The sequence below is a fragment of the Molothrus aeneus genome, chromosome 17, assembly GCF_037042795.1.
Source record: "Molothrus aeneus isolate 106 chromosome 17, BPBGC_Maene_1.0, whole genome shotgun sequence".
Taxonomy (NCBI): domain Eukaryota; kingdom Metazoa; phylum Chordata; class Aves; order Passeriformes; family Icteridae; genus Molothrus; species Molothrus aeneus.
The window spans coordinates 1,893,367-1,914,498 of NC_089662.1; the positions used below are offsets into that span (position 1 = coordinate 1,893,367).

The following is a 21,132-nucleotide window of genomic DNA, read 5'->3' on the forward strand; positions in this document are numbered from 1 at the left end:
ATCAGCACTTCCAAGCTGCTCCTCAGGGAGACAGAACAGACTCTTGTCCTGGCTGACTCCTGACTTTTTAATGCTCTTGATAATGGACATAAAGGTACATCATCTTCCCAACACCTGGTATTTAACGAGGCTTCAGAACTACTTTGCAGATACAGTAAAATCTCATGGTCATGGCAGCACTTGTAAATAATCAGAACAGCCTTTTGTCCAAATTGCAACTACCTGAATGCAGAGACTGCAGTTTCAACTCTTGCAAGGTCCAGGAGTAGACTTGCTGCCTTTATTTGAGTGTTGCTGAACAAGCAGGCAGTAGCCCAAGGGACTTGTCCTTCTTTACACAGTGAGAGGGACCATGCAAAGGCACCTTGGCAGGTTTGGCAGCTGGGTGCCCACCAACAATCAGCAAGAATGCCCAGAGGCTGTTGAGAATTCCAAGGAGCTTTCCCTGCTGCTCTCTAACCAGCTCTACATCCTGTCCCACACTTCTCAAGAGTGTGCTTGGAAGCAGAAATGCCTCAAGATGGTCAGCAGGAGCCTCTGGCTTCACCCTGAATGGCAGCGTGCTACTCCCAACGTGCCAAGGTAAGAGCCTGGAATGCTGAAGATGAAGCCTCCTGGTCTGAAGATCAGGATCATGTCAAGCGACTCGGAAAGGAACGAGGGATGTTCAATGCCCAGAACAAGGAAAAAACCCAAGAGAAACTTGAGGTTTCACTCAGCATCTGCATGGTTTAACTACTCCTCAGTTCAGGGCTGGCTGGATTGCTTTTGACATCCCACAGGAGTGTGCTCGGCGGCACAAACAGGAGCCCAAGGCTGATGAGAGCTTTGCTGGCTCCACATGACAGAAAACAACCTTCACATTGTGGCATTTATATTTTTTCCTTGAGACTCTTCCATATTGTGTCCACGTAATGTAAAACCATCTGAAAAGTTTCAACTCCCTGCCTTTACCTGGTCTCCTCCAGCTGCCTGGCAAGGTCTTGTCGGAGCCACTCGGTGGCTGCCAGTCGGCCCTCAAGGTCAGCCTTCTGGGCCAGCAGCTCCTCCTCTCGCCACACCTGAGCCACTTCATGTCCTTGGTCAGAGGATTCCTGGCTTAGCTGCTCCAGACACCAGCTCGATGACTCTTCCTCCTGGGAAACCTGCAAGTGGGACAAGGTACAGCTGGAGCCCTTCCTCGGGAGCCCTGTGCAGAGCCAGCCAGTGCCACCTCTCAGGCAGCCAGAGGACAAGGAGCACCTGTTCTCTGGCCTCAAAGTTTCACAGCATCTGCCCCATGCATCTCTGATAGCCTGGCCTGCCAAAAGCTTCTGGCACTGTTCCCTTGGAAGTGCTGTGGCAGGCCCTGCTGCCTTGCCTGGGCCCAGACAGCTCCTTCCCAACAAACATCCCTACTCCAAACTGAGTTGCCACCCAAAACCACTGCACCTTCCACAAGTGCCAATACAATTTACTCTAAGCACCAGCTGTGCTGAACATTTTCAGCCATTAATCCAAAACTCAACTGGCATTAGTCCATCACTCCGCTCACCGGCTCCATTCCTTCCCACACCCAATCCAAACCTCCATGTCTTGTCTTCCCTTTTGTGGGCACAGGAGAAGCAGCTCCCCATGCCCAGCTTTTGGCCTGGAGCTGCTTTGAACAGCAAGCTCCAGAGCTGGATCAGTCATTCTGGGTGTGCCAGGAATCAATCTGGCAGTCAGTGGCCTCTGGCTGGAGCCAGGCAGACAGACAAGGCTCTTTACCCAAGCTGGCCTGCACTGACAGGGATAGATACACACCTCTTCATGGGAAACATCAATGAAATATTTCAGGGGTACTGGAGTAGACTGAAGGACAATGCCAGTGTCTGCTGGGATCTTTTCCTTCAGGATGTCCAAGTGTTTCTTCAGAACCCCTTTGGCAAGTTCACTCTTGTTCAGTGCAGCACTCAGTACTTGATTGTTGTCCCTCAATTTCTTCAAAGCAGCAGCCTCACGCTCCAAATCTTCTTGCAACTCTTCCCTCTCCACTTGTAATTCTTGATTATTTCCCTTATGATTGCTCATCTCAGGTGCATGCATTTCATTCTTCTTTTCCAGATATCTCATCTGCTGCTGGTACAATTCCCTTTCATGCTGCCAAAACAGGGAGAAAAAGGGTCACTCATTCCCTCTCTCACTTTGCTTTTCATACCAGATCTGTACTCCTGCTGCAGGGGCAGGCACAGGCTGCCCCTCTCTGTCAGCCTTTCAGGATGCTGCAGAGCTTTGCTGGGCCCCCCTCCCCTTGATGCTGCATCTTTCCCAGCTCACTCAGCCCATCCCAGCTTCCCTTCTGCCCTTGCCTGACCTCCTGCAGCTCCACTCCAGGCCTCCTTTGGGGAGGAGCTGCCAGAACTGCAGCCAGGATTTCAAGTGCCCGCTAAGCAGGATTCAGGCAGTGCCACGAGGATGTGCTCTCCATCAGGGAGGAAGGGAAGAGCAAACAGCCGCAGCCTTTCATTCCCTGGGGCTGGGCTGACAGCAGTGCTTTTCCACCTCTCCTGTGTAGAGTTCCCATGGCTCCATGCCCCAGAGCCCCACTGCCCTCTCTGGCAGCAGCAATGGCCAGATCAGTCTGTCATTCTCTGCTGCCACTCAGGACCAGTTCTCCCCTTGCAGGCACACGTCCTGCTGGGGATCAGACCTTGGCTTTCCTCTCCTCTCTCCCCACTGGCTGCTCTCCCATGGCCAAGGCCAAACACCTTTCTATTAACAGCAAACTTGGGACTCTCCCCCCTCCTTCCACATCCAGATAGTTAGAAATCTGAACACGGCATTGGACACCAGGAATTCCCCAAACCATGCAATGTCAGTAGGGACACTGAGGACATTGAGAACTAAAGGTTCTAGGGCACAGAAGCCCAGCAGGGAGGAAAATCAGCAGCCTCAGCATTAACTGGCTTTGCCATGACTACAACATCTTCTCCTCCTTATTCAGAAGAATGCAATTAGAAAAGTTTAACTGGGAAAAGGTGCTCTTTAGAACTATGAACACAAGGTCCAAACATAGCTAGGAAATGGCCCTTTGTGGCATCTGCCAATCTCACCAGCACATCCTTCCTTTGCTTCTCCAGGTCCTCTAAATTCCTTTGCAAAGAGTGACAAAGAGTCACATCATCTTCCTTCAGGGCAATGGCGTCTTTCTTCTGGGAATTTTCATGAGAGATTTTCTGGTGTTCTGCCCTCAACATTGCTGGGGGATGGAAGGGGAAGGAGGAGGGGAAAAGAAAAGTCAAGTTAAACTGATGTGCATCCTGCAGAGACAACAGCACTGCCTTCTCTACCTGCCTGTGTTTGCCAGGCCCTAAGCCCACAAAGGCTCCAAAGCTGACAGAAATGAAGGAAACTTCCAGGCACAGAAAAAGGCAGGAATGAAAGGGGCAGGATTCAGAGGGACAGAAAAGTGTGTTTGCTCTTGGCCTTGTGCAGAGTGAGCAATCTAAGAGAGACAAAGCACAGGGGATGCCTGTGCAGCCCTGCTCCAGAGAGGCCAATAGCCTGGAGGCTCTGGCAGGGCCTGGAGTTTGGGGGGAATGGAGCTGAGGCATCCACCTACAGCTCCTCAGCACAGACACAGAGCCTGAGAGGCACCAGCTGTGCACAGGATCAGCCCTAGCACAGCCAGATGGCACAGCCAGCCACAGCATCTTTCTCAAGACAGAGCTTTCACTGGCACGTGGATGGAGAAATCTCCTGCTGGCTGTTTTTCTCCTCTGCCATCTCTGGGCACTTTTCCTCTGCGAGGCATCAGTGAGGTCCCCACAGGTCAGACAGCATGGGGCAGTGGATGGGAGAGGAGAAGCTGTACCTTTCTCACTTTGCTCCAGCTGTTTCAGCAGCTCCCTATTGCGAGCTCTGAGATTGTCTCTCTGAGCCTGTCTCTTCCTCAGCTCCAGCTCCATGGCCTTACACTGTGTGGCAATGTCCACTGAGATTTCCTCAGAGCTCTGGAGCCTCACACGCAGCTCAGACTCCTCAGTTTCCAGCTGCTTCTGTCGAGTTTCCAAGAAAGCTGCCTTCTCCTTCACTGCCTCCAGCAGGGCCCAGGCCTGGAAGATGGATGCACAGAGCCTCAGGGACAGGGCTGCTCCTGAGGCAGCACAGCGGGCCGCAGGGAGGGCAACAAAGGAGAAATGACTTCAAGCCAAACGCAGAAGGGAGAGAAGCAGGGATTGCAATGGAGGCAAATGGAGAGAAAACAGGGAAAGGGAGGCAATGGGCATCCTTGGGCTGCAGCTCTGAACAGCGGCTGAACTGGCTGTGCTGGAAGTGCCCTGCCCAGCCTGCCACAGCCACCTCTGTGTCCCCACATTGCTCCATGCCTGGCACAGGCACCAACTCTGTCTGGGACAACACTGCCAACAGAGGGACAGAGAAGCTCCAGAGGAGTCTGCTGCTGCTTCTCCTCCCACATTTCCTGCTGGGACCCGGGAGAAAATGGGGGGGGAAGACTTCTGCAGCAGACACCAGATCCAGGCTCAGCCTCAGGGTGCAGCAGCAGCCCTGGGCAGAACACGGCAGCTGTGGATGCTGCTGGCAGGGGAAAGAGGCTGGGGCCTCCAAGGCAAAGGTGCTGTTGTGTGTCCCTGGAGAAGAGGATGCCACTGCACAGCTTACCTGTGTGTTGAGCCCCAGCAGTTCTCTTCTATGCTCAGAATAGAGCTGCTCTGTCTCCTGAAGAGCAGATTGACACTGAGACACCTGATTGTTCAGTGCCGAGTTCTGCTCTTCCAGTGTCATGAGGCACACATTCTTTTCTTCAAGAGACAGAATCAGCCTAGAAGGAAAGCAAGCAACTCATTACTAAATGATACCACATTTTATCAACTCTTAGGACTCGCACCACCTCAGGGGGAAACTGCTCTGCCTGATGAGGTTTCTCTCAACAACTTGGCTGTTTAGACTTGACTGTTCCCCCTGCAGTCCCAGCCCAGCATGTGCCTACTCTGCCTTTGTCCCTGAAAGAACAGCGAGCTCCTGCCTCCATGCCATACGTTCTTTCTGAGATGGGAATGTGAATACAAACCTAACAAAGTCTTGCAATGAAGACATTAGGGGAGAGGAACAATTTTCTTCTGACTAACCAGGCTCCAAAGCAGGGAGGCTTGGTCAGCATGGAAGAGACATTTCCTTCCCCCATCTTACACATCCAGGTAGGAGGAGCAGCACCCTAGAGCCAGGGCATCTCTGGCAAGTTCCCGAAGATTTACCAGCACCCATCCTACTTTCAGCTGGAGAAACAAAGGCCAAAGTGGCAACTGAGGCTTGGAACACAATCTCATGGAAGATGCAGAAGGCTCCAGGCAAGCAGGAGTGCCCTGCCTTTGCTTTGTCTTCTTCTTGGAGGAAGAATCCTGTGGCACTTAAACCTGGCAGGATTTGATCAGCTACATGAACCCCCCATAGCTTTGTCCTGTTTCTTGCATTCTTTGCACAGTCAGAAATGCCTGTGACTGTGCAGGGTGGCAGGGACCCTGCTTGACCCCCTGCAGGCAGCGGGGGACATTTGATGAGGAACCATGCAACAGAGACATTCTGGTTTCTGGGCTGCCTCCAAGGCCAAGCTGGCCTAGAGCAGCAATCAGGGCCTTAAGATGGTTCTGCCCAGAAAAAGCATCAGATGCCAGGCTGATCAAGATCCCAAAGGCTTCAAGTTACAGGCCCCAAGGTGGAGCTGATGGATGTATGCAGCTCCTTACAGTGCATCTTGGGCAGTGTCAACACACCCACCTAACAACACAATGACCCCTAGAGGGAAAGGGCTGCCCCCAAAGCTTTTGTCTTCAGAAGAACTCTATCTGAAGGCTTGAAAGAAAAGAAAATGAAACTCAGCATTCAGATAATAAGACGTGTCTGCATGGGGAGTGCAGAACTTGCCATGTAGGAAATGCTGCCAGAGCCCCTGGCAGATGCAAAGATGGCAAAGACGGAATCCATTCACCACAATGCAGAGTCCCACAGGCTTTCATTTACCTGGCCTTTTCCTTCTCTAGGGCATTGACAGAAGCCTGCAATTCTGAATTTTGCTGTGCCACTTCTTCCCATTGAATCCATTCCCTCTCCAAGTACTCCAGATGCACTTGCAGCTCCTTGTTCTGATGTTCTGCCTCCTCCAGCATGTTCTGGATCTCCTCAAGCTCCAACAGTTTCTGCCTGGACTCTTCCTGGCCCTCTCTCACATCTTGCTGGGTTCTCTGCGCAGTACTTTCCTGGCACTCTCGGGAGGCTGCCAGCTGAGATGTCAACTCGGCCACCTCCAGTCAAACAGAACAAAGCAGTCAGAGGCTACAGCCACAGCTGCTCACACTCAGCCACAGCACAGGCTGTGAGCAAAGGTAAAGGACAACTTTCCACTCCTCCCTGTCCTGAGAGCACCAGATGCACAAAGGACATGGACAACTTGTTTGAGTCTCTAAGTGGCCCACCAGCAAGGGCACCTGAGAAAGCACCTGCCAAAGCAAGGCTAGCAAGAAGAGGCCAGCAGGAATCCATGCTGCTGCTTGCTGGCCAGCAGCACAGAGGACTAGCCCAGCTGTCCAGAGCAGCAGCTGACATTCAGCAGAGCACTGAGTGGCCTTCAGAGCAGCTGCCATGGGGCCCCCAGAGCACGAGACAGCCCCAGGGCTCACCCCAGCAGCTGCTGCTCTGCCATGGAAAAGCAAGAAGGCCACAGACCCCTCGCTGCATGACTGCAGTGCCACTGCTCTTTCACTCACCTGCTTTTCTAGAGCCTCCCTCTGCTCACAGAGGAGATTCCTTTCATCTTTGAGGCCTTGTAGCTCTTCCTCGTGCCTCCTCTGCGCTGCCTGGGCTTCTCTGCGAGCTCCCTGCAGCTCCCCTTGCAGCTCTGCCTCCACACGCTTCCAGGTCATCTCCAGCTGTGATATCTGCTGCTGAGCAGCAAAAAGCCTGGATTGCAGCCTCTCCTTTGCTGACCTACAAGTGGCAAATATGGACAGACATGAGTTGCTTGCTCCAGACACCCACAGCCGGTTATTCCAGGACGACGTGGCTCAAGATCCCCACGCCTGAGGATGCAAAATGGCTCAGCTGGAAACTCGTCCAGAGAAGGCACATCTGGGCCATTTCCAGAGCAGAGCAGGGCCTCTGAGGGACTGCCCAGGCCTTCCTTATGGCCTGCCATAGCACAGACAGCCAAGCCCAACTTGGCCTCAACAGCCAAACCTTCACTTGCTGCTTCTGACCTATGACTCTGGGTAGCTGTGCCCAAACAGGCTGGAGCAACAAGCAAAAGCCCAGCCCCTGCTCACAGCCCTTCTCTCATCAGCACTTCCAAGCTGCTCTGCAGGGGGACAGAACAGACTTGTCCTGGCTGACTCCTGACTTTTTAATGCTCTTGATAATGGACATAAAGGTACATCATCTTCCAGACACCCGCTATTTAACGAGGCTTCAGAACTACTTTGCAGATACAGTAAAATCTCATGGTCATGGCAGCACCTGTGAAAAATCAGATCACCCTTTTGTCTGAACAACAACTACCTCAATGCAGAGACTGCAGTTTCAACTCTTGCAAGGTCCAGGAGTAGACTTGCTGCCTTTATTTGAGTGTTGCTGAACAAGCAGGCAGTAGCCCAAGGGACTTGTCCTTCTTTACACAGTGAGAGGGACCATGCAAAGGCACCTTGGCAGGTTTGGCAGCTGGGTGCCCACCAACAATCAGCAAGAATGCCCAGAGGCTGTTGAGAATTCCAAGGAGCTTTCCCTGCTGCTCTCTAACCAGCTCTACATCCTGTCCCACACTTCTCAAGAGTGTGCTTGGAAGCAGAAATGCCTCAAGATGGTCAGCAGGAGCCTCTGGCTTCACCCTGAATGGCAGCGTGCTACTCCCAACGTGCCAAGGTAAGAGCCTGGAATGCTGAAGATGAAGCCTCCTGGTCTGAAGATCAGGATCATGTCAAGCGACTCGGAAAGGAACGAGGGATGTTCAATGCCCAGAACGAGGAACCAAACCCAGGAGAAACTTGAGGTTTCACTCAGCATCTGCATGGTTCAACTACTCCTCAGTTCAGGGCTGTCTGGATTGCTTTTGACATCCCACAGGAGTGTGCTCGGCGGCACAAACAGGAGCCCAAGGCTCACGAGAGCTTTGCTGGCTTCACATGACAGAAAAATAACGCTCACATTGTGGCATTTATATTTTTTCCTTGAGACTCTTCCATATTGTGTCCACGTAATGTAAAACCATCTGAAAAGTTTCAACTCCCTGCCTTTACCTGGTCTCCTCCAGCTGCCTGGCAAGGTCTTGTCGGAGCCACTCGGTGGCTGCCAGTCGGCCCTCAAGGTCAGCCTTCTGGGCCAGCAGCTCCTCCTCTTGCCACACCTGGGCCACTTCATGTCCTTGGTCAGAGGATTCCTGGCTCAGCAGCTCCAGAGACCAGCTCGATGACTCTTCCTCCTGGGAAACCTGCAAGTGGGACAAGGTACAGCTGGAGCCCTTCCTCGGGAGCCCTGTGCAGAGCCAGCCAGTGCCACCTCTCAGGCAGCCAGAGGACAAGGAGCACCTGTGCTCTGGTCTCAAAGTTTCACAGCATCTGCCCCATGCATCTCTGATAGCCTGGCCTGCCAAAAGCCTCTGGCACTGTTCCCTTGGAAGTGCTGTGGCAGGCCCTGCTGCCTTGCCTGGGCCCAGACAGCTCCTTCCCAACAAACATCCCTACTCCAAACTGAGTTGCCACCCAAAACCACTGCACCTTCCACAAGTGCCAATACAATTTACTCTAAGCACCAGCTGTGCTAAACATTTTCAGCCATTAATCCAAAACTCAACCAGCATTAGTCCATCACTCTGCTCACCGGCTCCATTCCTTCCCACACCCAATCCAAACCTCCATGTCTTGTCTTCCCTTTTGTGGGCACAGGAGAAGCAGCTCCCCATGCCCAGCTTTTGGCCTGGAGCTGCTTTGAACAGCAAGCTCCAGAGCTGGATCAGTCATTCTGGGTGTGCCAGGAATCAATCTGGCAGTCAGTGGCCTCTGGCTGGAGCCAGGCAGACAGACAAGGCTCTTTACCCAAGCTGGCCTGCACTGACAGGGATAGATACACACCTCTTCATGGGAAACATCAATGAAATATTTCAGGGGTACTGGAGTAGACTGAAGGACAATGCCAGTGTCTGCTGGGATCTTTTCCTTCAGGATGTCCAAGTGTTGCTTCAGAACCCCTTTGGCAAGTTCACTCTTGTTCAGTGCAGCACTCAGTACTTGATTGTTGTCCCTCAATTTCTTCAAAGCAGCAGCCTCATGCTCCAAATCTTCTTGCAACTCTTCCCTCTCCACTTGTAATTCTTGATTATTTCCCTTATGATTGCTCATCTCAGGTGCATGCATTTCATTCTTCTTTTCCAGATATCTCATCTGCTGCTGGTACAATTCCCTTTCATGCTGCCAAAACAGGGAGAAAAAGGGTCACTCATTCCCTCTCTCACTTTGCTTTTCATACCAGATCTGCACTCCTGCTGCAGGGGCAGGCACAGGCTGCCCCTCTCTGTCAGCCTTTCAGGATGCTGCAGAGCTTTGCTGGGCCCCCCTCCCCTTGATGCTGCATCTTTCCCAGCTCACTCAGCCCTTCCCAGCTTCCCTTCTGCCCTTGCCTGACCTCCTGCAGCTCCACTCCAGGCCTCCTTTGGGGAGGAGCTGCCAGAACTGCAGCCAGGATTTCAAGTGCCCGCTAAGCAGGATTCAGGCAGTGCCACGAGGATGTGCTCTCCATCAGGGAGGAAGGGAAGAGCAAACAGCCGCAGCCTTTCATTCCCTGGGGCTGGGCTGACAGCAGTGCTTTTCCACCTCTCCTGTGTAGAGTTCCCATGGCTCCATGCCCCAGAGCCCCACTGCCCTCTCTGGCAGCAGCAATGGCCAGATCAGTCTGTCATTCTCTGCTGCCACTCAGGACCAGTTCTCCCCTTGCAGGCACACGTCCTGCTGGGGATCAGACCTTGGCTTTCCTCTCCTCTCTCCCCACTGGCTGCTCTCCCATGGCCAAGGCCAAACACCTTTCTATTAACAGCAAACTTGGGACTCTCCCCCCTCCTTCCACATCCAGATAGTTAGAAATCTGAACACGGCATTGGACACCAGGAATTCCCCAAACCATGCAATGTCAGTAGGGACACTGAGGACATTGAGAACTAAAGGTTCTAGGGCACAGAAGCCCAGCAGGGAGGAAAATCAGCAGCCTCAGCATTAACTGGCTTTGCCATGACTACAACATCTTCTCCTCCTTATTCAGAAGAATGCAATTAGAAAAGTTTAACTGGGAAAAGGTGCTCTTTAGAACTATGAACACAAGGTCCAAACATAGCTAGGAAATGGCCCTTTGTGGCATCTGCCAATCTCACCAGCACATCCTTCCTTTGCTTCTCCAGGTCCTCTAAATTCCTTTGCAAAGAGTGACAAAGAGTCACATCATCTTCCTTCAGGGCAATGGCGTCTTTCTTCTGGGAATTTTCATGAGAGATTTTCTGGTGTTCTGCCCTCAACATTGCTGGGGGATGGAAGGGGAAGGAGGAGGGGAAAAGAAAAGTCAAGTTAAACTGATGTGCATCCTGCAGAGACAACAGCACTGCCTTCTCTACCTGCCTGTGTTTGCCAGGCCCTAAGCCCACAAAGGCTCCAAAGCTGACAGAAATGAAGGAAACTTCCAGGCACAGAAAAAGGCAGGAATGAAAGGGGCAGGATTCAGAGGGACAGAAAAGTGTGTTTGCTCTTGGCCTTGTGCAGAGTGAGCAATCTAAGAGAGACAAAGCACAGGGGATGCCTGTGCAGCCCTGCTCCAGAGAGGCCAATAGCCTCTGGCAGAGCCTGGAGGCTCTGGCAGGGCCTGGAGTTTGGGGGGAATGGAAATGAGGCATCCACCTACAGCTCCTCAGCACAGACACGGAGCCTGAGAGGCACCAGCTGTGCACAGGATCAGCCCTAGCACAGCCAGATGGCACAGCCAGCCACAGCATCTTTCTCAAGACAGAGCTTTCACTGGCACGTGGATGGAGAAATCTCCTGCTGGCTGTTTTTCTCCTCTGCCATCTCTGGGCACTTTTCCTCTGCGAGGCATCAGTGAGGTCCCCACAGGTCAGACAGCATGGGGCAGTGGATGGGAGAGGAGAAGCTGTACCTTTCTCACTTTGCTCCAGCTGTTTCAGCAGCTCCCTATTGCGAGCTCTGAGATTGTCTCTCTGAGCCTGTCTCTTCCTCAGCTCCAGCTCCATGGCCTTACACTGTGTGGCAATGTCCACTGAGATTTCCTCAGAGCTCTGGAGCCTCACACGCAGCTCAGACTCCTCAGTTTCCAGCTGCTTCTGTCGAGTTTCCAAGAAAGCTGCCTTCTCCTTCACTGCCTCCAGCAGGGCCCAGGCCTGGAAGATGGATGCACAGAGCCTCAGGGACAGGGCTGCTCCTGAGGCAGCACAGCGGGCCGCAGGGAGGGCAACAAAGGAGAAATGACTTCAAGCCAAACGCAGAAGGGAGAGAAGCAGGGATTGCAATGGAGGCAAATGGAGAGAAAACAGGGAAAGGGAGGCAATGGGCATCCTTGGGCTGCAGCTCTGAACAGCGGCTGAATTGGCTGTGCTGGAAGTGCCCTGCCCAGCCTGCCACAGCCACCTCTGTGTCCCCACATTGCTCAGTGCCTGGCACAGGCACCGACTCTGTCTGGGACAACAGTGCCAACAGAGGGACAGAGAAGCTCCAGAGGAGTCTGCTGCTGCTTCTCCTCCCACATTTCCTGCTGGGACCCCGGAGAAAATGGGGGAAAACTTCTGCAGCAGACACCAGATCCAGGCTCAGCCTCAGGGTGCAGCAGCAGCCCTGGGCAGAACACGGCAGCTGTGGATGCTGCTGGCAGGGGAAAGAGGCTGGGGCCTCCAAGGCAAAGGTGCTGTTGTGTGTCCCTGGAGAAGAGGATGCCACTGCACAGCTTACCTGTGTGTTGAGCCCCAGCAGTTCTCTTCTATGCTCAGAATAGAGCTGCTCTGTCTCCTGAAGAGCAGATTGACACTGAGACACCTGATTGTTCAGTGCCGAGTTCTGCTCTTCCAGTGTCATGAGGCACACATTCTTTTCTTCAAGAGACAGAATCAGCCTAGAAGGAAAGCAAGCAACTCATTACTAAATGATATCACATTTTATCAACTCTTAGGACTCGCACCACCTCAGGGGGAAACTGCTCTGCCTGATGAGGTTTCTCTCAACAACTTGGCTGTTTGTTCCCCCTGCAGTCCCAGCCCAGCATGTGCCTACTCTGCCTTTGTCCCTGAAAGAACAGTGAGCTCCTGCCTCCATGCCATACGTTCTTTCTGAGATGGGAATGTGAATACAAACCTAACAAAGTCTTGCAATGAAGACATTAGGGGAGAGGAACAATTTTCTTCTGACTAACCAGGCTCCAAAGCAGGGAGGCTTGGTCAGCATGGAAGAGACATTTCCTTCCCCCATCTTACACATCCAGGTAGGAGGAGCAGCACCCTAGAGCCAGGGCATCTCTGGCAAGTTCCCGAAGATTTACCAGCACCCATCCTACTTTCAGCTGGAGAAACAAAGGCCAAAGTGGCAACTGAGGCTTGGAACACAATCTCATGGAAGATGCAGAAGGCTCCAGGCAAGCAGGAGTGCCCTGCCTTTGCTTTGTCTTCTTCTTGGAGGAAGAATCCTGTGGCACTTAAACCTGGCAGGATTTGATCAGCTACATGAGCCCCCCATAGCTTGGTCCTGTTTCTTGCATTCTTTGCACAGTCAGAAATGCCTGTGACTGTGCAGGGTGGCAGGGACCCTGCTTGACCCCCTGCAGGCAGCGGGGGACATTTGATGAGGAACCATGCAACAGAGGCATTCTGGTTTCTGGGCTGCCTCCAAGGCCAAGCTGGCCTAGAGCAGCAATCAGGGCCTTAAGATGGTTCTGCCCAGAAAAAGCATCAGATGCCAGGCTGATCCAGACCCCAAAGGCTTCAAGTTACAGGCCCCAAGGTGGAGCTGATGGATGTATGCAGCTCCTTACAGTGCATCTTGGGCAGTGTCAACACAACCACCTAACAACACAATAACCCCTAGAGGGAAAGGGCTTCCCCAAAAGCCCTTGTCTTCAGAAGAACTCTATCTGAAGGCTTGAAAGAAAAGAAAATGAAACTCAGCATTCAGATAATAAGACGTGTCTGCATGGGGAGTGCAGAACTTGCCATGTAGGAAATGCTGCCAGAGCCCCTGGCAGATGCAAAGATGGCAAAGACGGAATCCATTCACCACAATGCAGAGTCCCACAGGCTTTCATTTACCTGGCCTTTTCCTTCTCTAGGGCATTGACAGAAGCCTGCAATTCTGAATTTTGCTGTGCCACTTCTTCCCATTGAATCCATTCCCTCTCCAAGTACTCCAGATGCACTTGCAGCTCCTTGTTCTGATGTTCTGCCTCCTCCAGCATGTTCTGGAACTCCTCAAGCTCCAACAGTTTCTGCCTGGACTCTTCCTGGGCCTCCATCCCCTCTTGCTGGGTTCTCTGCGCAGTACTTTCCTGGCACTCTCGGGAGGCTGCCAGCTGAGATGTCAACTCTGCCACCTCCAGTCAAACAGAACAAAGCAGTCAGAGGCTACAGCCACAGCTTCTCACACTCAGCCACAGCACAGGCTGCGAGCAAAGGTAAAGGACAACTTTCCACTCCTCCCTGTCCTGAGAGCACCAGATGCACAAAGGACATGGACAACTTGTTTGAGTCTCTAAGTGGCCCACCAGCAAGGGCACCTGAGAAAGCACCTGCCAAAGCAAGGCTAGCAAGAAGAGGCCAGCAGGAATCCATGCTGCTGCTTGCTGGCCAGCAGCACAGAGGACTAGCCCAGCTGTCCAGAGCAGCAGCTGACATTCAGCAGAGCACTGAGTGGCCTTCAGAGCAGCTGCCATGGGGCCCCCAGAGCATGAGACAGCCCCAGGGCTCACCCCAGCAGCTGCTGCTCTGCCATGGAAAAGCAAGAAGGCCACAGACCCCTCGCTGCATGACTGCAGAGCCACTGCTCTTTCACTCACCTGCTTTTCTAGAGCCTCCCTCTGCTCACAGAGGAGATTCCTTTCATCTTTGAGGCCTTGTAGCTCTTCCTCGTGCCTCCTCTGCTCTGCCTGGGCTTCTCTGCGAGCTCCCTGCAGCTCCCCTTGCAGCTCTGCCTCCACACGCTTCCAGGTCATCTCCAGCTGTGATATCTGCTGCTGAGCAGCAAAAAGCCTGGATTGCAGCCTCTCCTTTGCTGACCTACAAGTGGCAAATATGGACAGACATGAGTTGCTTGCTCCAGACACCCACAGCCGGTTATTCCAGGACGACGTGGCTCAAGATCCCCACGCCTGAGGATGCAAAATGGCTCAGCTGGAAACTCGTCCAGAGAAGGCACATCTGGGCCATTTCCAGAGCAGAGCAGGGCCTCTGAGGGACTGCCCAGGCCTTCCTTATGGCCTGCCATAGCACAGACAGCCCAGCCCAACTTGGCCTCAACAGCCAAACCTTCACTTGCTGCTCCTGACCTATGACTCTGGGTAGCTGTGCCCAAACAGGCTGGAGCAACAAGCAAAAGCCCAGCCCCTGCTCACAGCCCTTCTCTCATCAGCACTTCCAAGCTGCTCTGCAGGGGGACAGAACAGACTTGTCCTGGCTGACTCCTGACTTTTTAATGCTCTTGATAATGGACATAAAGGTACATCATCTTCCAGACACCCGCTATTTAACGAGGCTTCAGAACTACTTTGCAGATACAGTAAAATCTCATGGTCATGGCAGCACCTGTGAAAAATCAGATCACCCTTTTGTCTGAACAACAACTACCTCGATGCAGAGACTGCAGTTTCAACTCTTGCAAGGTCCAGGAGTAGACTTGCTGCCTTTATTTGAGTGTTGCTGAACAAGCAGGCAGTAGCCCAAGGGACTTGTCCTTCTTTACACAGTGAGAGGGACCATGCAAAGGCACCTTGGCAGGTTTGGCAGCTGGGTGCCCACCAACAATCAGCAAGAATGCCCAGAGGCTGTTGAGAATTCCAAGGAGCTTTCCCTGCTGCTCTCTAACCAGCTCTACATCCTGTCCCACACTTCTCAAGAGTGTGCTTGGAAGCAGAAATGCCTCAAGATGGTCAGCAGGAGCCTCTGGCTTCACCCTGAATGGCAGCGTGCTACTCCCAACGTGCCAAGGTAAGAGCCTGGAATGCTGAAGATGAAGCCTCCTGGTCTGAAGATCAGGATCATGTCAAGCGACTCGGAAAGGAACGAGGGATGTTCAATGCCCAGAACGAGGAACCAAACCCAGGAGAAACTTGAGGTTTCACTCAGCATCTGCATGGTTCAACTACTCCTCAGTTCAGGGCTGTCTGGATTGCTTTTGACATCCCACAGGAGTGTGCTCGGCGGCACAAACAGGAGCCCAAGGCTCACGAGAGCTTTGCTGGCTTCACATGACAGAAAAATAACGCTCACATTGTGGCATTTATATTTTTTCCTTGAGACTCTTCCATATTGTGTCCACGTAATGTAAAACCATCTGAAAAGTTTCAACTCCCTGCCTTTACCTGGTCTCCTCCAGCTGCCTGGCAAGGTCTTGTCGGAGCCACTCGGTGGCTGCCAGTCGGCCCTCAAGGTCAGCCTTCTGGGCCAGCAGCTCCTCCTCTTGCCACACCTGGGCCACTTCATGTCCTTGGTCAGAGGATTCCTGGCTCAGCAGCTCCAGACACCAGCTCGATGACTCTTCCTCCTGGGAAACCTGCAAGTGGGACAAGGTACAGCTGGAGCCCTTCCTCGGGAGCCCTGTGCAGAGCCAGCCAGTGCCACCTCTCAGGCAGCCAGAGGACAAGGAGCACCTGTGCTCTGGTCTCAAAGTTTCACAGCATCTGCCCCATGCATCTCTGATAGCCTGGCCTGCCAAAAGCTTCTGGCACTGTTCCCTTGGAAGTGCTGTGGCAGGCCCTGCTGCCTTGCCTGGGCCCAGACAGCTCCTTCCCAACAAACATCCCTACTCCAAACTGAGTTGCCACCCAAAACCACTGCACCTTCCACAAGTGCCAATACAATTTACTCTAAGCACCAGCTGTGCTAAACATTTTCAGCCATTAATCCAAAACTCAACCAGCATTAGTCCATCACTCTGCTCACCGGCTCCATTCCTTCCCACACCCAATCCAAACCTCCATGTCTTGTCTTCCCTTTTGTGGGCACAGGAGAAGCAGCTCCCCATGCCCAGCTTTTGGCCTGGAGCTGCTTTGAACAGCAAGCTCCAGAGCTGGATCAGTCATTCTGGGTGTGCCAGGAATCAATCTGGCAGTCAGTGGCCTCTGGCTGGAGCCAGGCAGACAGACAAGGCTCTTTACCCAAGCTGGCCTGCACTGACAGGGATAGATACACACCTCTTCATGGGAAACATCAATGAAATATTTCAGGGGTACTGGAGTAGACTGAAGGACAATGCCAGTGTCTGCTGGGATCTTTTCCTTCAGGATGTCCAAGTGTTGCTTCAGAACCCCTTTGGCAAGTTCACTCTTGTTCAGTGCAGCACTCAGTACTTGATTGTTGTCCCTCAATTTCTTCAAAGCAGCAGCCTCATGCTCCAAATCTTCTTGCAACTCTTCCCTCTCCACTTGTAATTCTTGATTATTTCCCTTATGATTGCTCATCTCAGGTGCATGCATTTCATTCTTCTTTTCCAGATATCTCATCTGCTGCTGGTACAATTCCCTTTCATGCTGCCAAAACAGGGAGAAAAAGGGTCACTCATTCCCTCTCTCACTTTGCTTTTCATACCAGATCTGCACTCCTGCTGCAGGGGCAGGCACAGGCTGCCCCTCTCTGTCAGCCTTTCAGGATGCTGCAGAGCTTTGCTGGGCCCCCCTCCCCTTGATGCTGCATCTTTCCCAGCTCACTCAGCCCTTCCCAGCTTCCCTTCTGCCCTTGCCTGACCTCCTGCAGCTCCACTCCAGGCCTCCTTTGGGGAGGAGCTGCCAGAACTGCAGCCAGGATTTCAAGTGCCCGCTAAGCAGGATTCAGGCAGTGCCACGAGGATGTGCTCTCCATCAGGGAGGAAGGGAAGAGCAAACAGCCGCAGCCTTTCATTCCCTGGGGCTGGGCTGACAGCAGTGCTTTTCCTCCTCTCCTGTGTAGAGTTCCCATGGCTCCATGCCCCAGAGCCCCACTGCCCTCTCTGGCAGCAGCAATGGCCAGATCAGTCTGTCATTCTCTGCTGCCACTCAGGACCAGTTCTCCCCTTGCAGGCACACGTCCTGCTGGGGATCAGACCTTGGCTTTCCTCTCCTCTCTCCCCACTGGCTGCTCTCCCATGGCCAAGGCCAAACACCTTTCTATTAACAGCAAACTTGGGACTCTCCCCCCTCCTTCCACATCCAGATAGTTAGAAATCTGAACACGGCATTGGACACCAGGAATTCCCCAAACCATGCAATGTCAGTAGGGACACTGAGGACATTGAGAACTAAAGGTTCTAGGGCACAGAAGCCCAGCAGGGAGGAAAATCAGCAGCCTCAGCATTAACTGGCTTTGCCATGACTACAACATCTTCTCCTCCTTATTCAGAAGAATGCAATTAGAAAAGTTTAACTGGGAAAAGGTGCTCTTTAGAACTATGAACACAAGGTCCAAACATAGCTAGGAAATGGCCCTTTGTGGCATCTGCCAATCTCACCAGCACATCCTTCCTTTGCTTCTCCAGGTCCTCTAAATTCCTTTGCAAAGAGTGACAAAGAGTCACATCATCTTCCTTCAGGGCAATGGCGTCTTTCTTCTGGGAATTTTCATGAGAGATTTTCTGGTGTTCTGCCCTCAACATTGCTGGGGGATGGAAGGGGAAGGAGGAGGGGAAAAGAAAAGTCAAGTTAAACTGATGTGCATCCTGCAGAGACAACAGCACTGCCTTCTCTACCTGCCTGTGTTTGCCAGGCCCTAAGCCCACAAAGGCTCCAAAGCTGACAGAAATGAAGGAAACTTCCAGGCACAGAAAAAGGCAGGAATGAAAGGGGCAGGATTCAGAGGGACAGAAAAGTGTGTTTGCTCTTGGCCTTGTGCAGAGTGAGCAATCTAAGAGAGACAAAGCACAGGGGATGCCTGTGCAGCCCTGCTCCAGAGAGGCCAATAGCCTCTGGCAGAGCCTGGAGGCTCTGGCAGGGCCTGGAGTTTGGGGGGAATGGAAATGAGGCATCCACCTACAGCTCCTCAGCACAGACACGGAGCCTGAGAGGCACCAGCTGTGCACAGGATCAGCCCTAGCACAGCCAGATGGCACAGCCAGCCACAGCATCTTTCTCAAGACAGAGCTTTCACTGGCACGTGGATGGAGAAATCTCCTGCTGGCTGTTTTTCTCCTCTGCCATCTCTGGGCACTTTTCCTCTGCGAGGCATCAGTGAGGTCCCCACAGGTCAGACAGCATGGGGCAGTGGATGGGAGAGGAGAAGCTGTACCTTTCTCACTTTGCTCCAGCTGTTTCAGCAGCTCCCTATTGCGAGCTCTGAGATTGTCTCTCTGAGCCTGTCTCTTCCTCAGCTCCAGCTCCATGGCCTTACACTGTGTGGCAATGTCCACTGAGATTTCCTCAGAGCTCTGGAGCCTCACACGCAGCTCAGACTCCTCAGTTTCCAGCTGCTTCTGTCGAGTTTCCAAGAAAGCTGCCTTCTCCTTCACTGCCTCCAGCAGGGCCCAGGCCTGGAAGATGGATGCACAGAGCCTCAGGGACAGGGCTGCTCCTGAGGCAGCACAGCGGGCCGCAGGGAGGGCAACAAAGGAGAAATGACTTCAAGCCAAACGCAGAAGGGAGAGAAGCAGGGATTGCAATGGAGGCAAATGGAGAGAAAACAGGGAAAGGGAGGCAATGGGCATCCTTGGGCTGCAGCTCTGAACAGCGGCTGAATTGGCTGTGCTGGAAGTGCCCTGCCCAGCCTGCCACAGCCACCTCTGTGTCCCCACATTGCTCAGTGCCTGGCACAGGCACCGACTCTGTCTGGGACAACAGTGCCAACAGAGGGACAGAGAAGCTCCAGAGGAGTCTGCTGCTGCTTCTCCTCCCACATTTCCTGCTGGGACCCCGGAGAAAATGGGGGAAAACTTCTGCAGCAGACACCAGATCCAGGCTCAGCCTCAGGGTGCAGCAGCAGCCCTGGGCAGAACACGGCAGCTGTGGATGCTGCTGGCAGGGGAAAGAGGCTGGGGCCTCCAAGGCAAAGGTGCTGTTGTGTGTCCCTGGAGAAGAGGATGCCACTGCACAGCTTACCTGTGTGTTGAGCCCCAGCAGTTCTCTTCTATGCTCAGAATAGAGCTGCTCTGTCTCCTGAAGAGCAGATTGACACTGAGACACCTGATTGTTCAGTGCCGAGTTCTGCTCTTCCAGTGTCATGAGGCACACATTCTTTTCTTCAAGAGACAGAATCAGCCTAGAAGGAAAGCAAGCAACTCATTACTAAATGATATCACATTTTATCAACTCTTAGGACTCGCACCACCTCAGGGGGAAACTGCTCTGCCTGATGAGGTTTCTCTCAACAACTTGGCTGTTTGTTCCCCCTGCAGTCCCAGCCCAGCATGTGCCTACTCTGCCTTTGTCCCTGAAAGAACAGTGAGCTCCTGCCTCCATGCCATACGTTCTTTCTGAGATGGGAATGTGAATACAAACCTAACAAAGTCTTGCAATGAAGACATTAGGGGAGAGGAACAATTTTCTTCTGACTAACCAGGCTCCAAAGCAGGGAGGCTTGGTCAGCATGGAAGAGACATTTCCTTTCCCCATCTTACACATCCAGGTAGGAGGAGCAGCACCCTAGAGCCAGGGCATCTCTGGCAAGTTCCCGAAGATTTACCAGCACCCATCCTACTTTCAGCTGGAGAAACAAAGGCCAAAGTGGCAACTGAGGCTTGGAACACAATCTCATGGAAGATGCAGAAGGCTCCAGGCAAGCAGGAGTGCCCTGCCTTTGCTTTGTCTTCTTCTTGGAGGAAGAATCCTGTGGCACTTAAACCTGGCAGGATTTGATCAGCTACATGAGCCCCCCATAGCTTGGTCCTGTTTCTTGCATTCTTTGCACAGTCAGAAATGCCTGTGACTGTGCAGGGTGGCAGGGACCCTGCTTGACCCCCTGCAGGCAGCGGGGGACATTTGATGAGGAACCATGCAACAGAGGCATTCTGGTTTCTGGGCTGCCTCCAAGGCCAAGCTGGCCTAGAGCAGCAATCAGGGCCTTAAGATGGTTCTGCCCAGAAAAAGCATCAGATGCCAGGCTGATCCAGACCCCAAAGGCTTCAAGTTACAGGCCCCAAGGTGGAGCTGATGGATGTATGCAGCTCCTTACAGTGCATCTTGGGCAGTGTCAACACAACCACCTAACAACACAATAACCCCTAGAGGGAAAGGGCTTCCCCAAAAGCCCTTGTCTTCAGAAGAACTCTATCTGAAGGCTTGAAAGAAAAGAAAATGAAACTCAGCATTCAGATAATAAGACGTGTCTGCATGGGGAGTGCAGAACTTGCCATGTAGGAAATGCTGCCAGAGCCCCTGGCAGATGCAAAGATGGCAAAGACGGAATCCATTCACCACAATGCAGAGTCCCACAGGCTTTCATTTACCTGGCCTTTTCCTTCTCTAGGGCATTGACAGAAGCCTGCAATTCTGAATTTTGCTGTGCCACTTCTTCCCATTGAATCCATTCCCTCTCCAAGTACTCCAGATGCACTTGCAGCTCCTTGTTCTGATGTTCTGCCTCCTCCAGCATGTTCTGGATCTCCTCAAGCTCCAACAGTTTCTGCCTGGACTCTTCCTGGCCCTCTCTCACATCTTGCTGGGCTCTCTGCGCAGTCCTTTCCTGGCACTCTCGGGAGGCTGCCAGCTGAGATGTCAACTCGGCCACCTCCAGTCAAACAGAACAAAGCAGTCAGAGGCTACAGCCACAGCTGCTCACACTCAGCCACAGCACAGGCTGCGAGCAAAGGTAAAGGACAACTTTCCACTCCTCCCTGTCCTGAGAGCACCAGATGCACAAAGGACATGGACAACTTGTTTGAGTCTCTAAGTGGCCCACCAGCAAGGGCACCTGAGAAAGCACCTGCCAAAGCAAGGCTAGCAAGAAGAGGCCAGCAGGAA

At 52.8% G+C, this 21,132-nt stretch overlaps 1 protein-coding gene across 1 annotated transcript in view; it reads right to left on the reverse strand.

Annotated features, from left to right (window-relative positions):
- The window catches only part of LOC136564081 (centrosome-associated protein CEP250-like), a 70,329-nt gene that overhangs the window by 24,081 nt on the left and 25,116 nt on the right, over positions 1-21,132 (reverse strand). Inside the window, exons 16-35 of the mRNA XM_066561850.1 lie at positions 20,619-20,899; positions 19,273-19,432; positions 18,467-18,707; positions 17,694-17,839; positions 16,405-16,740; positions 15,574-15,764; positions 14,053-14,272; positions 13,310-13,590; positions 11,964-12,123; positions 11,158-11,398; positions 10,385-10,530; positions 9,096-9,431; positions 8,265-8,455; positions 6,744-6,963; positions 6,001-6,281; positions 4,645-4,804; positions 3,836-4,076; positions 3,075-3,220; positions 1,786-2,121; positions 955-1,145 (exon numbers count right to left, since the gene is read on the reverse strand). Coding sequence (XP_066417947.1) covers positions 955-1,145; positions 1,786-2,121; positions 3,075-3,220; positions 3,836-4,076; positions 4,645-4,804; positions 6,001-6,281; positions 6,744-6,963; positions 8,265-8,455; positions 9,096-9,431; positions 10,385-10,530; positions 11,158-11,398; positions 11,964-12,123; positions 13,310-13,590; positions 14,053-14,272; positions 15,574-15,764; positions 16,405-16,740; positions 17,694-17,839; positions 18,467-18,707; positions 19,273-19,432; positions 20,619-20,899 — 4,505 coding nt within the window. The remainder of the gene's footprint in view (positions 1-954; positions 1,146-1,785; positions 2,122-3,074; positions 3,221-3,835; positions 4,077-4,644; positions 4,805-6,000; positions 6,282-6,743; positions 6,964-8,264; positions 8,456-9,095; positions 9,432-10,384; positions 10,531-11,157; positions 11,399-11,963; positions 12,124-13,309; positions 13,591-14,052; positions 14,273-15,573; positions 15,765-16,404; positions 16,741-17,693; positions 17,840-18,466; positions 18,708-19,272; positions 19,433-20,618; positions 20,900-21,132) is intronic.